The sequence below is a fragment of the Mauremys mutica genome, chromosome 4, assembly GCF_020497125.1.
Source record: "Mauremys mutica isolate MM-2020 ecotype Southern chromosome 4, ASM2049712v1, whole genome shotgun sequence".
NCBI lineage: Eukaryota > Metazoa > Chordata > Testudines > Geoemydidae > Mauremys > Mauremys mutica.
In genome coordinates, this window is record NC_059075.1 from 68,124,394 (window position 1) to 68,145,854 (window position 21,461).

The window sequence follows — 21,461 nt, forward strand, 5'->3', positions numbered from 1 at the left end:
TTGGTACTTAAATCAAATTCCATTGTGCTATAGAAAGTTCACTTTCTAGCATATCTTGATTCATAGGCATGGCCCTTCCCCTAGAGTCTAGGGAGTGATTTCAGCGACTTAACCATTTAAAATGAAAATTGCTAATTGCATTAATGAAGAATGTTGAGTTGGATCATTTAGGGTGGAACTTACTCCCCCCCCCCCCCCGGGACATTTCAAGTAAGAATTTTCATAATCAAATTATCCAGCCCACCTACATTCCAGTCACACTAATCAGTTAAAAAAAAACAAACTATTAATGTTTGCTTGTTTCACAAGAGCTGTTCCCAAGAGATACTTACAACTCATGCTAGGTCCATGTTATCACCTGCAACTTCCCCTACGGAGGGGATAAAATGTGTAGAAATCTTGAATAATTGGCCATAAAATTTGTTGGAGGGAGAAGCTGATCTTATGTAGCATCATACTCCCCCTCCCCATCCCAGGTATGGCAAGTGCAATTTAGATGTTTTGGTATTCTAGTGAGGGTGGGGGGAGGGGCTGCTCCACATGTCAGTCCCCCTGGCAAACCCATGAGGAAATATCCCAAGGAATTAACATTGACTGTCAGCGTTCGTTCCTTCAAGTCCTGCTCTGCACCTGCAGACTGTCAAGCATGTGGTTTGTTGGGGGGTGGGTTAGATGTTCAAAGACTGGTGGGGAGCCTCCAGCACCAATACCCCGGAGGAAACCCTGCTCCCACGGCAGGGCACAGTATTACACAGGGACTGACCCTCTGTGCAGAAGCCTCCACTCTCTATGGATGTTTCAGTTTGAGATTTCCCTGTGGATTTCAAAACATCTCCAGGCCTCCACTTTGTCCACATTATAGACTATTCAACCCCACTCTCTAGAAGGGATAGAATAGAAACCCCAGGTTTTTGCTTAACTTTAGCTTTGTGTGGTGTTCTGGTTTTGGGTTGTATGTTTGTTTGTTTTTTTTACACACAAGGGTCTGGTCCATGCTGTGTGTATCTGTGGTTTGTTTTTTGTTTGTGTGTGTGTGTTTGCTTGGGTTTTTTTGCAAATGGGAAGCCATGTATTTTTAAAACTAGAAACAGAGGTGTTTGCTAACATACAGAGAGCCAGACTCTGCCTGTCCTTTGCATGGGTGCACAAAGGAGTGGGGAGAAGGAAGAATTTAGGATGTTTTACCTGGACTTCTCTTCTCCCCCCTTGTAGGAAACATGCTTAATCTCATTACCTGTGTTCTACTTATTCATGGGGAGGAATTGAGGCAAGGCCATGGTCTTTCATTACCATCACCATTCCCCACACCACATGACTTCCCTGAGGTACAATCCCTCCATGGATTCCCCCTAGCATTATACAACTCAAATACAGGGCTGTGCCCTAAAGGCACTACGTGGCCCAGAATATTATTAATGGAAAAACAAATTAATTTAAATTGGCTTGCTACTGCAGTGCCATGTATTACAGATTAATGGTGTTTTGTGTCAAACTGGCAGCAGCTGTGAACATCTGGCCCTTCTCACTAGTTTTCAGCACTTTGAATAATTCACAAGGCTTGTATGAAGTTACATGTTTGTCTCTGAAACTTCCACTACCTTATATGAACGAGTGGATTTTTTTTTTTTAATTTATTTTTGAAGTTTTAGATGGAAAAGACTTTGTTAGGTCACTCAGTTTGTCCTCAGGAGGCCAGTGGAGGATTGTTCCCTGCAGTAAGTTCTCCAGAGCCTTGTCCAATTTTAAATGATTTGAGTAATGGGGCTTCCATTACTTTTCAGACTATTCCACATCTCAGTAGACTTCCAACACTAGGGCATTTTTCCAGCTAATCAGACAATCTGTTACTTATATTCATCCCATTACACCTGAGCAACTCCTCTCCATTCCAGAATTCCTCAGTGATACCTCTGGTTGTGTGGTCCAAAAATCTTAATTCCCTCCCAATGCTATGTGGCATTTCAAACTCCTATCTAATTGGCTGGGTACTATCACCTGTAGATCTTGGTTGGCATTACTGCTGTCCAAGTATAGCTCTTCCCTTCAATATGTTTAACAGCATTTCCTGAATGTATTGGCATGCATGTTTCTAAGTGTAATCTCACTTTGGTATTTCATGCCCTGTTTGTGGTGGTTCTGTCCAAACTGATATTTGCAGCACTGCATAATTTATTATCAGTGGATTTTATTTCCCTACTGTTAAACCCCTTCTTCCAGATAATTAGTACAGATTATAAAAACAGGCCTAATTCTAACCCCTTTGTTGTGGTGTTAGACACCTACATCTTAACATTGCAGGTTATCATTACCTTTTGTCTACTACTAGAGTCCAGACCTATTTCATAAACTATTATTGTGTTAGCCATTTAAAAACAGTCTAGGAAATTGAAGATATTTAAATACAACTATAATTAGCCTGTGGAATTTTGTTTTGTTCAGATTTGTAATCCAGGATCTCTAGCATAGAGAAATTAACTCAATGCTAGAAGAATTAGACTCTGCTATAATAATGTAAAATTAAACCAAACTGGTTAGTCCATTTGCCTCTGCTTTCTGCTGGATGTAATCGGAAATACCTAGCTCTGTCTCATAAGCCCTGTACTTGCACCACTCTCAGAAATGAGTCAGATATGTTGGGACACTGTAGCTCCTAGGTGCTATGCTAATACAAATAATAATTAATCATAAAACACATTAAACATTTCTTCCTTTGGAGCAGATAGTTTTGGTGCATACAAAAGGAGACCTATTACGGTCTCGATTTTTGAGCAACATGTAGGAAGTAGAAGTAGATCAAAAAGTAGCTACCACCCCTGTTAAGCCACTGAGTAACAGTGATGACAGTACAACTAAACTTACTGTCTTCATGGGAAGAATCATATAAAAAGTAAGTTTAAATAAACTTTTTGATTCTAAACTTTCGGAAAAGAGGATTTAAAAAAAATAATAATAAAAAACACCCTAAAGTCAAAAGTGAACAAAAAAAAAAAGGGCAGCAAGGGGAAAAATAAAATCTGTGTAGTCAAATGGCCTAATACAAGAGATTATTCTGGCCAAACAGTTGACCTCCATAAAATGGAAGTTCAGTCTAAGGGCTGGTCTACACTAAGGGGAAAAATCGATATAAGATACGCAACTTCAGCTACGTGAATAACGTAGCTGAAGTCGAAGTATCTTATATCGATAACTTACCCGTCCTCACGGCGCGGGATCGATCTCCGGGGCTCTCCATATCGACGCCGCCACCGCCGTTCGCGGTGGTGGAGTTCCGGAATCGATATAAGCGCGTTCGGGGATCGATATATCGCGTCTAGATGAGACGCGATATATCGATCCCTGAAAAATCGATCGCTACCCGCCGATACGGCGGGTAGTGTAGACGTAGCCTAAGTGAAGCCAACAGAAAGAAGCAAACTATGGCAAATAAAACTGAAGATGGACTTAGGAATTTGAACCGCTAATCACCAAAACCTCCCAAAATCTAAATATATTGGAAGATGAAACCCTATTAGAATGAGTCTGCCAGATCACTATGGAGTAAGTGGTTAGAGCATTAGCACATTACAGTAAAGGTAAATAACTTGTTTGCATTAGCCTTCACCACTGTCAGAGACTGAGGTGTCTGAAAACAAAGTGCCAGAGCAAACTGACATGTACGACAAGTAAATGGATGAGAATACTGTTATGGGTTTTGCCAGAAGCTAGGAATGGATCACTTGATGGTTACCTGTTCTGTTCATTCCCTCTATGGCCCTGGCATAGGCCACTGTCAAAGACAGGATACTGGGCTAGATGGACCTTTGGTCTGACGCAGTATGGCTATTCTTATGGGTTGAATTAAACCTTGTTATGGGTCCAGTATAACCGCCATTTTACATTCAGGACAAATGTGAAGAAGCCATTGTAATCAGGTGACTGAAACCGTTAAGTGGCCACTACCCGAAACACAGGCCCATGTCTCCTGTCAAAATGAAGGCACATCCAAGGCCACTCAAGAATTTGAATTATATGGGTAGGAGCTCAGCTAGGCATTGTTTGAGTAAGTGTGTGTACGTGAGATTGAAAAACAGAACAGTGAGAGAAGCAGAGAGAAACCCAAGCAAACAGTAACAAAAGTCTTGATAATGTCACCCTTTTTGGAAAGGAAGGCTTAGACAGTTCCTTTGCTCGCTATTCTCTTGTTTGATTTTTCCTGTATTCAGAGAAACAGTACTTTATGTATATTTTTTGTAAATAAATTAAAATTGCATCAAAGAAATACATGACTCTTACCAATGTCTCACCCTAACTGGAACAACCTAGAAGACCCTGAATTTTTGGCTAGCCACATAAGTCACAAGGGGTAAGAATCTCATCAGTAACATTAGAGAGTATAAAAAAATTACTGTAAGGGATATAAACACTTGTGTTTGGAAGCATAAGATCACCATTAACTGATAGGGTTAGAATAACCTGCTTATAGGGAGATTTTTCTGTAATTGTCCATTTTAGGTTTTCTTTGATCTTCCTCTGAAGCATTTGATATTGGCCACAGGATACTGGACTAGATTAGCCGGATGAGTCTGGTCCGGCAAGTGGAGTCTCTGTTAGCTGAAATGATAAGAATCTCCAGTTTTGGAGCAGAATGTTTGGAGATCCTTTCCCATTGTCGCTGAATTTCTGAGTGGCCACACTTTGCAGCATAGTGACAGCTGTGAAGTTCTGGATGCCCACGTATTTAAGATCTTTTGAATTTACATGTTGTTCTCCATCCAGAGCTCTCAATGTACTTTACAAATACTAATCTTCAGGATAACTCTGAGGTAAATAACTGTTATAACCATATTACAGATGAGGAAACTGGGGCTCATGGTGAAGTGCCTTGCTCAAGGGCATGCAAGAAGCCTGTGACAAATCTGGGAATAGAGCCCAAGGTGTCTGACTTGTAAGCCTGTTTTAACCACAAGATCATCCTTCTTTTTCCCATTTTATTTCTAGTGCCTGACTCTTAGGAGCATTCCATCCCAATATCAGACCTGAGTCTTGTACTACAGTGTGTTCAAATAGCCAGTGTGTAGAATCAGTGGATGGTTTAAAACTTGCCTTCCAGGCATCACTTGTATTGGAAACATTTACTGAACAGCTTCTGCCTTCTTACTCCTAAGGCTTTTTCCTGGAATGTTTCTCCACCAAGCTAAGAAAAGCAGCAAAGAATCCTGTGGCACCTTATAGACTAACAGACGTTTTGCAGCATGAGCTTTCGCATGAGCTTTCGTGGGTGAATACCCACTTCTTCTTGCATCCGAAGAAGTGGGTATTCACCCACGAAAGCTCATGCTGCAAAACGTCTGTTAGTCTATAAGGTGCCACAGGATTCTTTGCTGCTTCTACAGAACCAGACTAACACGGCTACCCCTCTGAAGCTAAGAAAAGAACTTCAAGAAATGCATTTGGCGTAACCTTGCACAGTTGGCCTGATGCATGCTGCTAATTGACGGATGTGATTTGGTTGGAAAGAATGCCGTAGAAGTAAGGCAAGTTGCCATGAATGAATGTGATCATGAACGTTTAGCATGGACAATAGCATGAAAAGGTGAGGAGTCAAACTCTGGTGTGAAATTAAGGATTTAGGTCCTGTTCTGCTTCCAGTTATACCCGTACCAACCCCACTTAGCCAGTGGGATTCCATTCGTATAACTGGCATTTTTGGTGGAGAGTTGCCCAAATTAGTTGAAATTCTCACCTGGTTCTATCTTGGTTACTGCCCAAGAAGAGATGTAGGAGAGGGAAAAGAACTTCCCAAAATTCTCAGAGGTTACTGCGGGTCTTTTCATTTTGTAAGTTTTGAAGCATTTGGCCAGGCTCTCTCTCCCTTGCGTTTTGCCCTTTTTTTTTTTTTTTTATATAATTTATGGCCTCCTCTCTTCCCTCTTTCTTTCATACATACATCTCAAATGTGGTATGTTCATTCAAGTCCCAAAGTTAGTTGTGTCCCACGCAGATTTAGCATCCCTTCTCTTTTACCATTGAAAAGTCCTTCTGCCAGAAATAAAGTACCATGAAACTGAAGTTCTGGAAAGAGTTATTTACATAAAAGGAAGAAGTCCTACATTTTAAATCAAGTAAATTTGTGTCCCTCTCATTTTGGGTTCTTGTCACACATTGTGTCCCTCATTTATGCATTGCCAGGTTGAGAGGTGAGCTTTCAGGGGTAGAGGAGTGGAGTAGAAATCAGCTGATGAAAGCTTTCACTAAGGGAGAAAGGTTGAGAAATTGGTAGATTACATGTTTCACGCTATTCATGTGAGCTACAAAGGAAGGCTGCTATAAAAGCTGTATTTGAGATGTCTGTTTTTGGTTTTTGGTATTTTTTCCCCTTACCCGGCTGTCATTTAGTGTCAGTGCAGCTTTTCCTACAGGAAATGGCCATTTGATGGAAATTTCACTGCTCTCCATTTCAGGAGAAAATGTTGCTAGTTAATTAGGACAACATAGGAATCGAACTACAGTACCATCTTTGTTCTGAAGTAGCTCAAGTATGGGGACAAAGGGGGAATGAAACCTGATGAGCAGAGCCACTTGGGGGGAAAGCAGTTCAGTTTAACCTAACAAGCAAGCTTTGTGTGGTGTGGTGGTGGTTTTTTTTTTTAAGTTTAGGATTGCTGCAGGCAGCATAGCTCAGTAAACCGCCTTCAGCTTTCTAAAAGATGTATTTTGACCTCAGGAGTTATATTTTGATAGATCATTTTCCTTCCTCTGTAGTTGTTTTCATTTTTGACTTTTAAAGAACAGTGCTGTTTTTGCTCACATTCTTCATTATGATGTTTCCTTATTTAAACATGCAAGTGCATGTTCTCAAACAAATTATACTTGCATATAAATACATTGAAGAATCAATTGTGTGAAAAGTTGTCATTGGGAAATAGACCTAATAAAATAAAATACAGAGAGCTTCTCACACTTAAATTGGAGTCACTAATGCAGGGCCTTACAGGTACTACCATTGTTTTCTGGCACTCTCCTTTATATATACAGTGTGGATTACTGCCTTTGCCTCATGACAAGGAATCACACCCCGTGGAACAATGCTCTTTTGCTACATTTCATTACCCACAAATTATCTTGCAATCTTTACCCCTGATAAAGGAAGCCACAATGATTGGGGAACCAACCTGTGAATTTCTCTGCCTCAAATTTAGACTCTAGTAGGTCTTCTGCTTCAAACAAGCCAGCTTCACTTGCAGTTCAATTAAATATGTTGCTGTTCTTTTATATGAGATGCATACGTTTATCACTTATCCCGGGGTTCTAAAACTGCCTATGTTTTTATTTAGGAGGTTGAAGTGTGTAGTCTCCAAGTACAGATTCGCTGGAGGTATAGTCCTCATCGGAGCTGCATTCTTTCTGTAGTAATTTTATGTGCATATTTGATATTCTATTGTCAACACAGGAGTTACAGAATATAGTTAAGATGTACTGTTAAATATAGTATGCTACAATTCAGTTCCCTTCTTCTTTCTTCTGTTTGCCTAGGTGGGATTGGCAGGGTTGTTAATGGTGCCTTTATGGTGTTGAAAGGTCATCGGTCAATTGTAAACCAGGTTCGGTTTAATCCCCATACCTACATGATTTGCTCCTCTGGCGTTGAAAAGATTATAAAGGTAAGAGAACGATCATTGTCATAAATACATTTTTCCTTTAAAAACTGATATTGAAACAGCACCTTTGTTTTATTAATGACTCACTTCCCCACCCCACCCCCCAAAAAAATGGTTTGATGCCAAGGGGGCTAATCCCTTTTATCTGTCTGGCCCCAAACAGGGTGTGTGTCCCATGAGTTGTCATGACTTCATAGCAGCATAGTCTCTCATAGTATGAACTATGTTTTTAATGTATGTCTTGTAGACACTCTCTCCCTTTCATAATACCTACCATTTGCAATCATATTCCTGTGGCAACAACAGAAATTGCATACATAGAAAAGTAACATTAGGAAAATGTCTCTGTGGTTTTTTAGCTTTTTTTTTTTTTTTAATTTAATTTGTTCTGTATCCAGATGCTAAGAGTTAGCACCACATGACCTGCAGCCCTTAACTGATCATCAGCAAGTGCTGCTGTTTGGCAGCAGTATTCTGACGGCAGTGGCTCAAGTTGGCTAGCCGCTAGCCAATCAAGTGGACATCATTTGTCTCTTACCCAACTCTTTAATTTGGGCAACCTATTTTTTCCATATATTTGAATCCATATTACACCAGTGCCATGTTCCTGATGTTAGACGTTTTCCCCTTTTTATATATATACATTTTTAATAGCAGATTTTTTCAGTTAAATATAGTGTTTGGCAAAAGTAGAATTTTCAATCTAAACCCCTTTGAATTTCAAATGGTATGGGGGCATACGGTCAGATCTGAATTTTGTGGATTTGAATCTTCCCCATGGTTTGTTTCCTGCTTGGGCCTGAAGGAAAAGGAACCTGTTTTCCAGTTTCATTTTGAGCATATCTAAAGTCTCATGAGATTTTGGCCCAAACTGGCGGAAATGTAGTAAGATCAGTTATCTCATGCATCCGATGAAGTGGGTATTCACCCACGAAAGCTCATGCTCCAAAACGTCTATAAGGTGCCACAAGACTCTTTGCTGCTTTTACAGATCCAGACTAACACGGCTACCCCTCTGACAGATATCTCATGTGATTTCTGACATTTTGGGCTGAAACATCCTGGAAGACTTCAGTACAACTGAACCTTAGCCTATACCTGTCCCAAGTACTACCTCCTGGGTCCATTTCTAATTTTTCACAAAAAAAAATTGGAGCTGTATAAGTTACCATATCTTTGTATGTATTCAAGAGGGGATGGACATTGCTAGGTGTCAGAATTGTCTCTTCTCTGTATTCTGCATTTTAAAATGTGCAGAATTTTCAGAAGACCAGTGACTACCAGAAACTACATGGAATGCAGAGGTATATCCTATTTTGCTATCAAGTACTTCTCTTGAGGGCGTAAGATGAGTTGGCTTCTGTTCCTGAGTTGTCCTAGGTGTTTGTACAGCACCTACCATGCTTTGCATGCCACTGCAACGGAAATAAGTAATTCTGTTTCACTGTTCCTGTTGACAGACCTAGACTGACCAAATTTCTAACCATGAAAACTGATCCTGCTTCAAACCATTTGCTTGAATGGCTTTGTAAGATTCTTGAGTGCACATGGCTGTAAAGGATGTTGAGTATAACTAAATGCTTTTAGTCAGTTAGAAATTGACCTTTACCCTGCCAAGGAATGTTTTAATAGTCTGCAACTTAGGGATGAGACGTGGCCCAAATCCTTGGGAACATGGCCCAATGCCCATCTGCTTCATTCACATTCCAACTATTAACAGCCTTTAGAATATTATTCTAGTTCCACTTTCTTCTTCGAGTCTTCCTCTGACACATTAGTTTTGCATCTCCACTTTCTTCCTCTTCTTTCTTTCCATTTTCATTTATATTCTCCTGAGAGTCTTGTGTATGTTTTTAAAACAAAAGAAAATATCTGGCTTGCATCATCCTAAGTATGGATTTTGACAAAGTGTGTTGTATAGTCTTTAGAAGCTTATTGACTTTCAATTTCTAACAGACTGCCTGTTTCTATTTAAATACAATTCTGCCAGAGGAATTTTTGGCTCTGTGAACTTAATTCATGCAGTCTAAAGTCTCTCTCTTTGGATTTTGGTTATATTGACCCTTTACCCTGTGAATCCTTCCTGCATGACTGTGCTTAGTCTGTTGGATTAATTTTGGCATAAACACATCCCCTGTGTTGCTTTTGTGTACTCTTTTTTTTTTTTTTCTTTTCCTCTTTGTCTAATGATTAAAAGCTTGGTTCAGTTAAGTGTTCATTCATAGGTTGTGTAACTTTTGAAAACCACTCTGCTCCAGCGCTTCCTTTAAAAGACAATTTCTGTTGTCTCAGTGTGTGTGATGGAACTTGCTTATCTGCTTTGAAACAACTGAAGTCTTCAAGATCACAAGCTGGAAACAAATCAATGGGGGAAAAAGTTTAATAAAATCCAGGCAACTCCACACATGAAAGTGGCAGAACTTCTTGCCCTTTGGTTGTTGTACATCATCGGTCTGGCTCAGCTAATTATGCTTCTCATTTAGGGGCCAGCATGTCTTGAGTTCAAGTCTGTTGCCAGCATTTGAGCTCATTTCCAGTGTTGAGCTCTGCACTGCAGTACTGCAGGTGAAGGTTCCTAACCTATTAGAGGTACCATCTTGAATAGCAGCAGTTACCAAACTGATCTGCAGAGCAATTGCTCGTCATGGGAAGTAGGTAGGTTACATGGTGCTGGCTGCTTCTCTTCGTTTGCAGTTCCTGTTACAAGTGTCCAGTGCTCTTCATTGCAAGGAAAAGTCTGGCGGCCAATAAAAGCAGCTGCTTGTAAGAAGGTAGAAGTTAGCTGCCTCTGCTCAGGGTCCATGCTATGTATTTGGATGAGAGGATTCAGGAAGTATGAGAGGGAATGATGTCCATGGAAAAGAGGAAGAAAAGGACCAGGTGGCAGAGATGCATGTGGAGGGCAGCCGGAGACAGAACAGGTGGACGGAAAAGATGAGATGAAGAGCAACAGGAGATGGCTTTTTATTGCATTAAAGCCTCTCAAAATGTATATCCTTTCCTAATGTAACTTTTTCATGTAAGCAATTGCTGTAGCTGCCCCAGGGATGTCATGATATTGTAAGTGAGAGGGGAGATGCACAATGGACCTCTACAGCTAGTTTTCAAATCACTTTCTTAAAAGCTCTCATCTTCCCTTTACTGCCACTCGAAAAAATCCTTTTTATTTTTTTAAATGAAAATATAAAGACAACCATTCAGCTATTGACTAGTGTTCCATTTCCTCAGCTATATGAGGTCTGTGATGAGCTAAAAGTGTGGATACAAGCAATTGTTTGGGTTTTAATTTTTAGACTAGCTTTACTAAATTTAGCACTTATTGAAGACAGACACTGCTAGCACCAACATCTAGGTATAAAACAGACAAGCTATTTGAAATTCCCACGCACTTCTGTCAACACACTTGCTATTTTAGTGCTGGGTCCCAAATTAAGGTGAAATTAATCTCTGGCTTAACTCTAATAAAATCAGTGGTCTTACTCCAGGGGTGGCTTTGGCCTTTGATTTTTAAAATGAACCCACATGAATATATCTCATTGGCTTGGACTTCTGATGTTCACCAGACCTGAAAACATGGCATGTAAGAAGCTTTAAATTCAAATCTGGATGCTTATTTTGAGGGTATAGTTAAACCCAGAGTACTTCAAACATTGAGCCCCATCATGCTCATTTTGCTCAGGATTATAATGTGTTTGAATCCATATTACCAGAGAGGAAATGTTGGATGCATTAACCCCGGGTATAGCTCGCTCTCTCTTTCCAAGTGCAGGCTTCTGAAGGGAGGACATGGTTTTGAAGAGCGTAGAAGTGAGACAGCTCAATGGGGGTGGGATAGCTCAGTGGTTTGAGCATTGGCCTGCTAAACCCAGGGTTGTGAGTTCAATCCTTGAGGAGACCACTTAGGGATCTGGGGCAAAAATTGGTCCTGCTAGTGAAGGCAGGGGGCTGGACTCGATGACCTTTCAAGGTCCCTTCCAGTTCTAGGAGATTGGTATATCTCCAATTATTACCTTTATTACCTTTAGAAGTGAGTTAAGGTACTGGTGTCATAGCTGCCCTTTGCAGTTTTATTTAGTTTAACATCTTTCCTACAAACTGCATTGCAAAATCCTTTACAATTAAATGATAGAATGAAATAATTGTCTTACACAGAGAGAGGTCTGTGCATCTGGGCAGGGGATGCTGGGAGTACAGAGAGCATGTCCATAGGACACAAACTAAAGCAAGTCCAGGGAGAATTTTAAGAATGAAAGCCATTTTACATTAAATTCTAAAATGAATAGCAGCTTTGGAGTTTGAAGATGAGTGATGTTGTTCGATTTGTTTGAAAATTACCAGTGTATCAAATATAGGAAAATCTTTTCACCCTTGTTTCTATGGTGACAAGACAATGTCTACATGGCTATCTGCTGCTGCTTGGCAGGATAATCTGATGTAGTCAGGTGGCTCTAATTATTTTCACTTACATTGAGAGCATAACCTTTTTTCAGTTATTTTGACATGGTATATAAATTATGTGCAGTACCTCATGGATTTTCCTGGATTATGACCTCTCCCCAAGTCTGAGACACTTGGGGCTGCATTTCTCTTCCTGTGAATTACAAAGGCAACTCACTTGCATGATCATCCAAGCATCCTCGTCTCTGACCAGGCAGATAATTCTGCACTCAGATATCTGTTGCCATCCCAGGTTATAAAACCAAAATTTGGGACAAGTGGAAGTAGTGTTTGTCACCTCTCCTCTTTCTACCAGGAGATGAATTATTTTAGGGATTGTTAGCTACCAAGCTTATTATCTCCATTTGTTCCACATCCCTCAGTGTGGTGGTCACCCAGACAGGACAGGCAAAAGTCCAAGACATTTTGTTTATGAAGAAACCCAGTTCAGGTTCCTCCAAGAGAAACTGCCCCAGTTGCTCCCAAACCAGGAGAGACTCCTCCAGAGATGCTTTCACAGGAGCAGGCCAGATCAGTTTTCTTTCAGTGCTTGGGACCTAGTTCCTGTTCTGTACAATCAGGCATATTTTTGGGGAAGAAATACAAAAATTCAAAACTATAGTGCTGTGTCATTGCTGTGTAGCCTTCTGGGCTCAGGCAGGAGCCCAGGCTCTGGGAGGTCCTAGAGAACCCCAGCTCCAGCCTAAGCCCGGAAGTCTACACAGCAATGAAGCAGTCCCACAGCCCGAGCCATGCGAACCCGAGTTGGCTGGCATGGGCCAACTGCAGGGGTTTTTTTGCTGTGTAGACATACCCTCAGTCTCCCTGCTGCCAGTTCCAGTGGCCTTTGCCTGCTAGGAGAAGCAGTTCTGGGATGCTCAGTTGCTCTGTGTGGAATGGCACATATGCAGTTCGCATGGGTGGCATGTGAACCGCCAGCTGGGGGAGGTTAGCCCTCAGCCCCATCCCTTGCACCCAAGGCCCTGCCCCTTCTGTGTTTCCCCCAATCCCGCCGCTGGAGCCCAGAGTCCTTTTCACTGTGGCTGCAGGCCCTGCCCCAGGCTAACCCCCCTAGCCCTGGGAGGGGGGTGGCGTGGCCCCATCCCAGGAGTGCCAGGAGGGTTGTCAGGCCCCTCAGTCCCAGAGCACGGGGAGGGAAGGCAGGTGGCGTGGCCCAAGCCAGGACTACCACACAGGGAGACTGGAGCCATGCAGAATGGGAAGCAGGAGGGGGAAGGCCTGGGGGCAGAGTGTGGGCAGGGTCACGCCGTTTGGGGAGGCACAGTCTCCCCCAGCCTCTGACACCCAATGCCCATGGCACTCCAGTAGGCATGTGAGACAGGATGGAACATGCTTAGTACAGATGGACTCTGCAGAGAATTTAGCAGCCAAATTCTAACTAGTCTCTACTGAGCATTTACAAACTGAAATATTTCAAAAGCTCATAACTTGGCCAAATTTGGACACTTTTCACAGGAACAGCAAAAGGCACATCCCTGACGGAGCCTCCTTCCTTGACAAATTTAAAATTCTTGCTGCTAAGCATGTAGACTCCCAAGTTTCTCAATGAAATTATGGTTGTAAACATTTTTTTAACATGGGCAAAACCAGTATAGTTTTTCCTGTTCTTTCTGGGAAATGACTCAACCATTTTTTCTATAACTCCTATAAAGTCAGTCTGAGGCAGACACCCAGCATGGAAACTTGCAGCCCCAACAATTAGTTTGGCAACGTTCTAAGGGACTGAAAATTGGGTCTTTATAATGGAAGCATTGGGCAACCCTGAGGGTATGTCTACACTACGAAATTGGGTCGATTTTATAGAAGTCAATTTTTAGAAACCGATTTTATACAGTCAATTGCGTATGTCCACACTAAGCGCATTAAGTCGGCGGAGTGCGTCCTCACTACCGTGGCTAGCATTGACTTACAAAGCGGTGCACTGTGGGTAGCTATCCCACAGTTCCCGCAGTCTCCACTGCCCATTGGAATTCTGGGTTAAGCTCCCAATGCCTGATGGGGCAAAAACATTGTCACGGTTGGTTTTGGGTACATGTCGTCAGGCCTCCCTACGTGAAAGCAACGGCAGACAATCATTTTGCACCTTTTTTCCTGGGTTACCCATGCAGATGCCTTACCACAGCAAGCATGGAGCCCGCTCAGCTCACCGTCACCATACGTCTTCTGGGTGCTGCTAGCAGATGCAGTACTGCATTGTTACACCACAGCAGCTCCTTGCCTTTGTGGCAGATGGTGCAGTAGGACTGATAGCCATCGTACATCTCCGGGTGCTCCTGGCAGACCTCGGTGAGGTCGATCAGGGCGTCTGGACAGACATGGCTCTTAGAGCACCGAATGGGAGCCAGAGACTCCAGGTTATTCTCTTCTTTAAGTTTCTTCTCATGGAGATTCAGTCCTGCCTGGAATATCATGCAAGCTGAAGGCTTCTGCCTCAGGCTGCTCTCCCAGCCGGCAGCACCGCATGGTCGCACCTACCCCGGCCTACCCCTTGCTCCCATGGCTCTTGAAGCCTGGACAGTAGTATGGAGCAGTTCAATTACAGGCTGAGCAAGTGCAGAATGGTGGTAGAATTTGCCTTTGGACGTTTAAACGTTTGCTGGCGCTTTTTGCTGACTAAGTCAGACCTCAGCACAACCAACGTTCCCATTGTTATTGCTGCTTGCTGTGTGCTCCATAATATCTGTGAGAGTAAGGGGGAGACATTTATGGTGGGGTGGGAGGTTGAGGCAAATCGCCTGGTGTCCGATTTTGAGCAGCCAGACACCAGGGTGATTAGAAGATCACAGCAAGGCGCGCTGCACATCAGAGAGGCTTTGAAAACCAGTTTCATGACTGGCCAGGCTTCGGTGTGACAGTTGTGTGTTTCTCCTTGATGCAAACCTGCCCTCTTTGTTGATTTTAATACCCTGTAAGCCAAACACCCTCCCCCCTTCGAAATAAAATAACTATTGTTTTGAAACCATGCATTCTTTCTTTATTTAATTTTTTTTTTTAAATGAGATAATGGACACGGTAGCCTGGGTGGGGTTGGGGAGGAGGGAAGGACAAGGCCACATTGCTTATTGTAGCCACACTAAAAATCAAACTGTTCGAATGACAGCCTGCTGTTGCTTGGGCCATCCTCTGGAGTGGAGTGGCAGGGCGACCAGAGCCTTCCCCCCCACCCCCCAGCGTGGAACATGGGGAGGAGGGTAGGCGGTTATACAGTGGATGCAGTGGGGGTCTGTGCTCTTGTTGGCTTTTCTGCCGCTCCAACAGATGCTTCATCATGTCCATTTGCTCCCCCAACAGACGCTTCATCATGTCCGTTTGCGATGCTGAGGCTAATGGGGGGAGCATCCTGCCTCCGCGCTCACTTAATTCTTTCCTGGCCTCTGCCACTGAATGCCTCCATGCATTAAGCTGTGCCTTATCAGTGCAGGAGGACTGCATGAGCTCGGAAAACATGTCATCGCGAGTGTGTGTGGTTTTTTTTCTCTGCCTTCTAATCTGCGATAACCTCAGGGACGGAGATGATAGGAGGAGCGTAGAAACATTCTACGATTCTGGGGGGACTGTATGGTAACCTGTGCTGCTGAGTTTGCCATGCTGACCAAACAGTAAATGAAATTCAAAAGTTCCTGGGGCTTTTCCTGTATACCTGACTAGTGCATCGAAGTTCAAAGTGCTGTCCAGAGCAGTCACAATGGAGTACTCTGGGATAGCTCCCAGAGGCCATCTGGAAATAAAATAAAGAGGATCTAAGTATTGCATTAGCTAGTGCATCCCATGATCCCTACAGAGCATTGGTATTTTGTTCTTTCATCGAGAAACCTCTAGCAGCCCTGGGCTCTGCATCAGTAGCATAGCCAAGACTGTTGACATTGACTGACTCAATTTCCCAACATCACTGCCCAGCTCCCCTTCAAAAGTAGCAGCATAAATAAATATCTAGAAGCAGCAAAGAATCCTGTGGCACCTTATAGACTAACAGACGTTTTGCAGCATGAGCTTTCGTGGGTGAATACCCACTTCTTCGGATGCAAGAAGAAGAAGTGGGTATTCACCCACGAAAGCTCATGCTGCAAAACGTCTGTTAGTCTATAAGGTGCCATAGGATTCTTTGCTGCTTCTACAGAACCAGACTAACACGGCTACCCCTCTGATAATAAATATCTAAACATTCTTACTTCCCTCTCTTTCATGGGAATGCAGGAGTGGGGGATCTTTTTGATTAGATCTACTGCAGTCCCTTGACATCGGGTGCATCAGGGTATGGGGAAGTCAATCTCTCACATAACCTTTTTAATTCAGGACTGTTTAGCAGATGTACTAGTAATATCCAGCTTTTTACCTGCATGCATTCAGCATCATGATCACTGAGAAGATATATAATGCGCAACTGGACTGCACATCATCATTACAAGTGATCCTAGTTTCCTGGGAAACAAGTGCCTTCATTATTGCTTAGACTGTACTGTAGGCAACAAACTATTCTTACCCATAGTGAGTAAGCAACACCTATTTATACAAAAATAGAACACTGATATTTGCAAGAAATATTACAGTCTGAAATACTGAAACTATTGGAGATTTGTGATGTGAGCCACCAAGGGAGGAGAAATACTCCTTTAAAAAAAATCTGGAATGGGGTGAAAGGAACAGTTCTCCAAGTACTATAAGTTCTTGTTTGGGAGGTGGGGGGCAGTTATGTCTAAAACATGGCCTTTTATAGCGTAATCTTTGTATTTGTATTGCTATAGTATTTGAACTGCTTTTAAATAGTATATATTTAAAAGTGTGTGTGTGTGTGTGTTACACATTGTATATATAAAAAGCAATGTATTCTTCTGTTTTACTCTTGCAGATCTGGAGTCCTTATAAGCAGCCTGACTGCACAGGAGATCTGGATGGTAGAATTGAGGATGATTCACGTTGCCTCTACACTCATGAAGAGTACATTAGTCTTGTGCTGAACAGTGGCAGTGGTCTGTCCCATGATTATGCCAACCAGTCTGTCCAGGAAGATCCACGAATGATGGCATTCTTTGACTCCCTCGTGCGCCGGGAGATTGAAGGCTGGAGTTCTGACTCCGACAGCGACCTTAGTGAAAGCACCATCTTGCAGCTACATGCTGGAGTAAGTGAACGCTCCGGGTATAGTGAATCAGAGTCCTCTGCCTCTCTGCATCACTCCCCACCGCAAATGGCAGAAGAATCGGATGAAACAGCCTATAACTTAGGGACCTTAAGATCAACAGAATCTCCGCCAGCAAGAGAAGATGTGGCTTCTCGTCAACAGAGGCTATCTGCGCTTAGAAGATATCAGGATAAACGTCTCCTGGCTCTTTCCAATGAGTCTGATTCTGATGAGAATACCTGTGAGGCAGAACTGGACACAGACCTTTTCCCACGGCCAAGGTCCCCAAGTCCTGGGGAGAATGAATCTAGCAGTTCTAGCAGTAGTAGCAGCACAGATGATGAAGAGGAATTGAATGAACGACGTGCATCGACACGTCAACGCAATGCATTGAGACGACGACAGAAAATGCAAAGGGAAGAGAGGACTAGTACAAATCCAGAAAATGTGAGCACCTACATAGGTGAGGATATCTATGATTACCCACAGATCAAAGTAGATGACCTTTCTTCTTCTCCAGCTTCTTCACCTGGAAGAAGTTCCACTAATATGGAGGTCCTCAAAGAAAGGGCCTCTCCTTGCTCAGATAGTGAATCAGTAGAGAGAAAGATTTACAAGGCTTACAAATGGCTTCAGTATTCTTATATATCCTATTCAACTGGTAAAGATGGTGAATCCTCTCATGAAGAGGGGGAGAATGATGAGGGGAGACCAGGAACTAGTGGAAGACATGGTACAGCGCCCTCATTAAATAAGGAAGATGCTAGTAACTTGAGTTTATTAGTTCCTCAAGGTGCCCAAGATATTTCTACTGAAAGCCCCAGCAAAGAAACTTTAAAGGAATATGGTACGGTAGAAAACTCTAGTAATGGTCAAGATCATGAACGCGACAATCAGCGACGGACGGAGGATCAAGAAAGCACATCCCAAGACACCAGCAGTGGGTCTGTAGAACATTCTTTTGATACAAAAAAGCTCAATGGAAAAGCCATCTGCAAAGGGCTAAGTAGTCGTACCGAAGAGCCATGCACTCAAACTGCAGGACTTCTAGAACAGAAAAACAGCCAGAACTGTCAACCAGCATCAAGCAACCACTTACTGGCTATTTCCAAGGATTCACTCTCTGCTGCCGCCATCTGCAGTGGATCTGGTAATTACTCCAGAAACCAAAATGATGACAGTGAGGACAGGAACCTTGAGGCATCCTGTGTAAATCACAATAATGGCCACTTACATCCTTGCCCTTCATACTTCTCCAAATCTCTGTCCATTGTTGAGCAGGAGACTGTAACCCAAGGACTACAATCACACTTAAATGCTGATAATGGCAACGTTGTACAGACAGGTGTGACCTTGCACAAAGACTGTTGCCTGTCTGAAATGGACTCCAACAGTTACAGTGTAGGTACGAAAGAGGATATCAGCAACTTGCATCTGACAGACAGTGAGAGCTCTCAAGCTCTTGGAGGACTGAAAAGGCACAGAGCAGAGTTTGAAGACACAGATTCAGAGAATTCTTCATCAGAAAAGAAGTTAAAAACATGATAAATGAAAATATCTGTTTAGCACACTCTCTCTCTCGTGCGTGCGTGCTCGCTCTCTCCTTAACAAAAGATGAACAGGAAGTATTAAAGGCACCTAGAGCCGGGGGTCTAAAATGTTGCTTTTCTGACTCTCCATTCCATTCTTCAGTGGGTCTATTTTAGATTGCCTATGGCTTGTGCTGTATAAAAATCCAATCAACTCTCTGATAATGAGACTGAGTATAGTGTACCCTTCAAGGGTCTGTTAAAGTAAATCCTTATTAAGACGGTTGACTTATTCTTGTGTGAACGTGTGTTGTTTGTTCAGCCAGCCACCTAATGTGACTGGTGTTAATGTAATTATTCTGCTGAAGAGGAATTTTTGCATACTGATAGTTATTCTACATTACAGGCTTTACAGTCTCATGAAGAATGATTGTTGAATTAGACCACACTGATAGTGCTGTGCAGTGTGTTCTTTAAGGAAAATGGGAGCAAATGGGAAGAAGCGCTCTGGCCCTGTATTCCACTTCAGAAAGTAAAGAAGTGTCAGATATGTTTTGAAAATATCCTCCTTGTTTATGTATGTGGAGATACTTCATAAAGCACTTAAGTTGATGTACTTCAGTGAAGTCATTTTAATATGAATACAAAGGTGTAGGAAACAAGCCTCTTTCCAAAATCAGCTGAGGCTGTTCCTATGATACCTTTTAGCTTTTAAAAAAAAAAAGTTAATACAGTTGCATCGTTATGCTGAAATATTGATGTTTGGTGTTTAGAAGTGTGAATTGATGTAGACCCAACTCCAGTCAAAGGCCATTCAAATATGGCACAGAAATATATCCTTGAATGTGCCTGGCATACTTTGGTTCATTGTCACCGGAACGTGACCCTGAATGCAGCGATGTGTAACAAAAGCATTACCTTCCGTGTGCATACTTACAAGAGGCAATCCGTTAAAGAAAGAAGATGGTTATTGATTATAGATGAGAGGGAGGGAAGGATGTATAAGGTATCTGACACAGCTTTTCAAGCCTTTCCAATTTTGCTGTTCATTTGTATCAAAATTGGTCCTGTTCATCACACTAGGGAGTTTGTGCAAATAGGCTGGTATTAGAATACATGGTTGGTTTTTTTGTTTTTGTTTTTTTTTCCCCTCTGCCATGCAGCAATATTGAAATTGCAACTGGACCTGTGGTTTCCAGCTCAACAAGTATTTCTATGTATGAGCTATTTACCCTAAATATGGCTACACTGAAACTTAGGAGGTGTCTTGTGTCAGAGAAGGGTGCCTTTGCGGCTTGTCGCTGTGACGCTGGTATATCATCCTGGAATGATGGGTAATGTTGGCTGGGCCCTGTTTTTACTAGAGTGCAGTAGTCCAACAGCCCTGACACACTAGGTGTTTTGGGGCAGTGGTACTATTGCCCACACAATTAGATGAGAGGAATCTAGGGAGGAAAGAGAAAACAGATACATAGAGAGTAAAAATTACTTGTTTGGTTCTGATAGTATTGATAAAAGAAAAATGCTTGTGCTGAATCTAGTAGTTGCTAGAAAGTGCTAGCAAAGGCTGCCTGGTTTTCAGGAATAAGGAACTCTGCCTGGGAAGACATTTTTTGCAATCTCAACCATTCTGTTCAGCTTGTGGTTCAGCATTGGTTTCAGTATAACTGCCTCACAGATACACTGTACCTGGGGGACAGGTAAAATGCCCTGAAAAAAGAAAATGAAAGACGTAGAGAGCTTTGAAAGGATGATGAAAGGAAAGAGGAGAGAGGGAAGGAGACAGGAGAAGAATGTGCTACCCTTGTGGGAACTGAAAAACCTTGATGAATTAGGAGGAGAGAGCAATGACGTGCCATAGATTTCCTCTCTCCCGGTCAGAGTCTGCTTTTCTAAGGGAAAACTCCAACGGTGAGTGATACAATATTTAGCGAGCATGTAAGAAGGTTGGAGGGGGAAAATGTTTTCAAAACAAGTGTAAGTAGCAACAAGGAAGTGTTAATATTTTGCTATCTTACCAGTGGAAAAACATTTCTGTAATAGTGGGACTCAGATTGCTGTAATCGAGATGGCTTCTTAGAGTGTCTTTGTTTATACTTTAAAAAAAAAACTGTTGTAAATCCTGGTTTTGTAAGCCCAAATCTTAAGGTTGCAAAAGCAAAAAATCTATCTTTTAAAGTTCATTAAATTGGAAACTTTTTTTTTATCCTTTTATAGTCACTTTTTTCCCCCTCCTGTGCATGTGCTATGAAATACCTGGAATTCCTGAGCAAATACTCCGCTGAAAAGTATTACAATAAGGAAGGTCTTTTCTTTGAATGCTTAGTGTGTTACTTTCTAATTTATTTTCTTACTATAAACAGAAGAAAAGCTTCCCAGGGCTTGAAGTTCAGCTGTCTTATAACTTCACTCCATGGGGACTCGCTACATCTTCCCAAAGATGTGCACTGTCCAATGATTCCCTAACCTTCACACGTTCAGCCCTTCATCTGAGCACTTGCTCTAGGGGAGGGGGAAATTAGGCTGAGATTTAACCCCTTGTTCACCAGGGATTAGATAGCATGGCTGTTCATTAGGACCACACCTTCAAATCCAGTATAATCAGTTCAGCTCTCCATCCTTCCAAGCGGGATATATTTTACTACCAGGATGGTGCATTTCCTGGCCAAGACCTTTTTAAAAAAAATCCAGGTCCTGTCTGCTCTGCATGGACATTAA

At 42.3% G+C, this 21,461-nt stretch overlaps 1 protein-coding gene across 2 annotated transcripts in view; it reads left to right on the top strand.

Moving 5' to 3' along the window:
* DCAF5 (DDB1 and CUL4 associated factor 5) overlaps window positions 1-20,947 on the top strand; it is a 94,858-nt gene extending 73,911 nt beyond the window's left edge. For both annotated transcript variants that reach the window (XM_045015142.1, XM_045015143.1), the window contains exons 8-9: window positions 7,513-7,640; window positions 16,942-20,947. In XM_045015142.1, the coding sequence (XP_044871077.1) occupies window positions 7,513-7,640; window positions 16,942-18,759 (1,946 nt within the window). In that variant the 3' untranslated portion in view covers window positions 18,760-20,947. The remainder of the gene's footprint in view (window positions 1-7,512; window positions 7,641-16,941) is intronic.
* The last annotated feature ends 514 nt before the right edge of the window (window positions 20,948-21,461 follow it).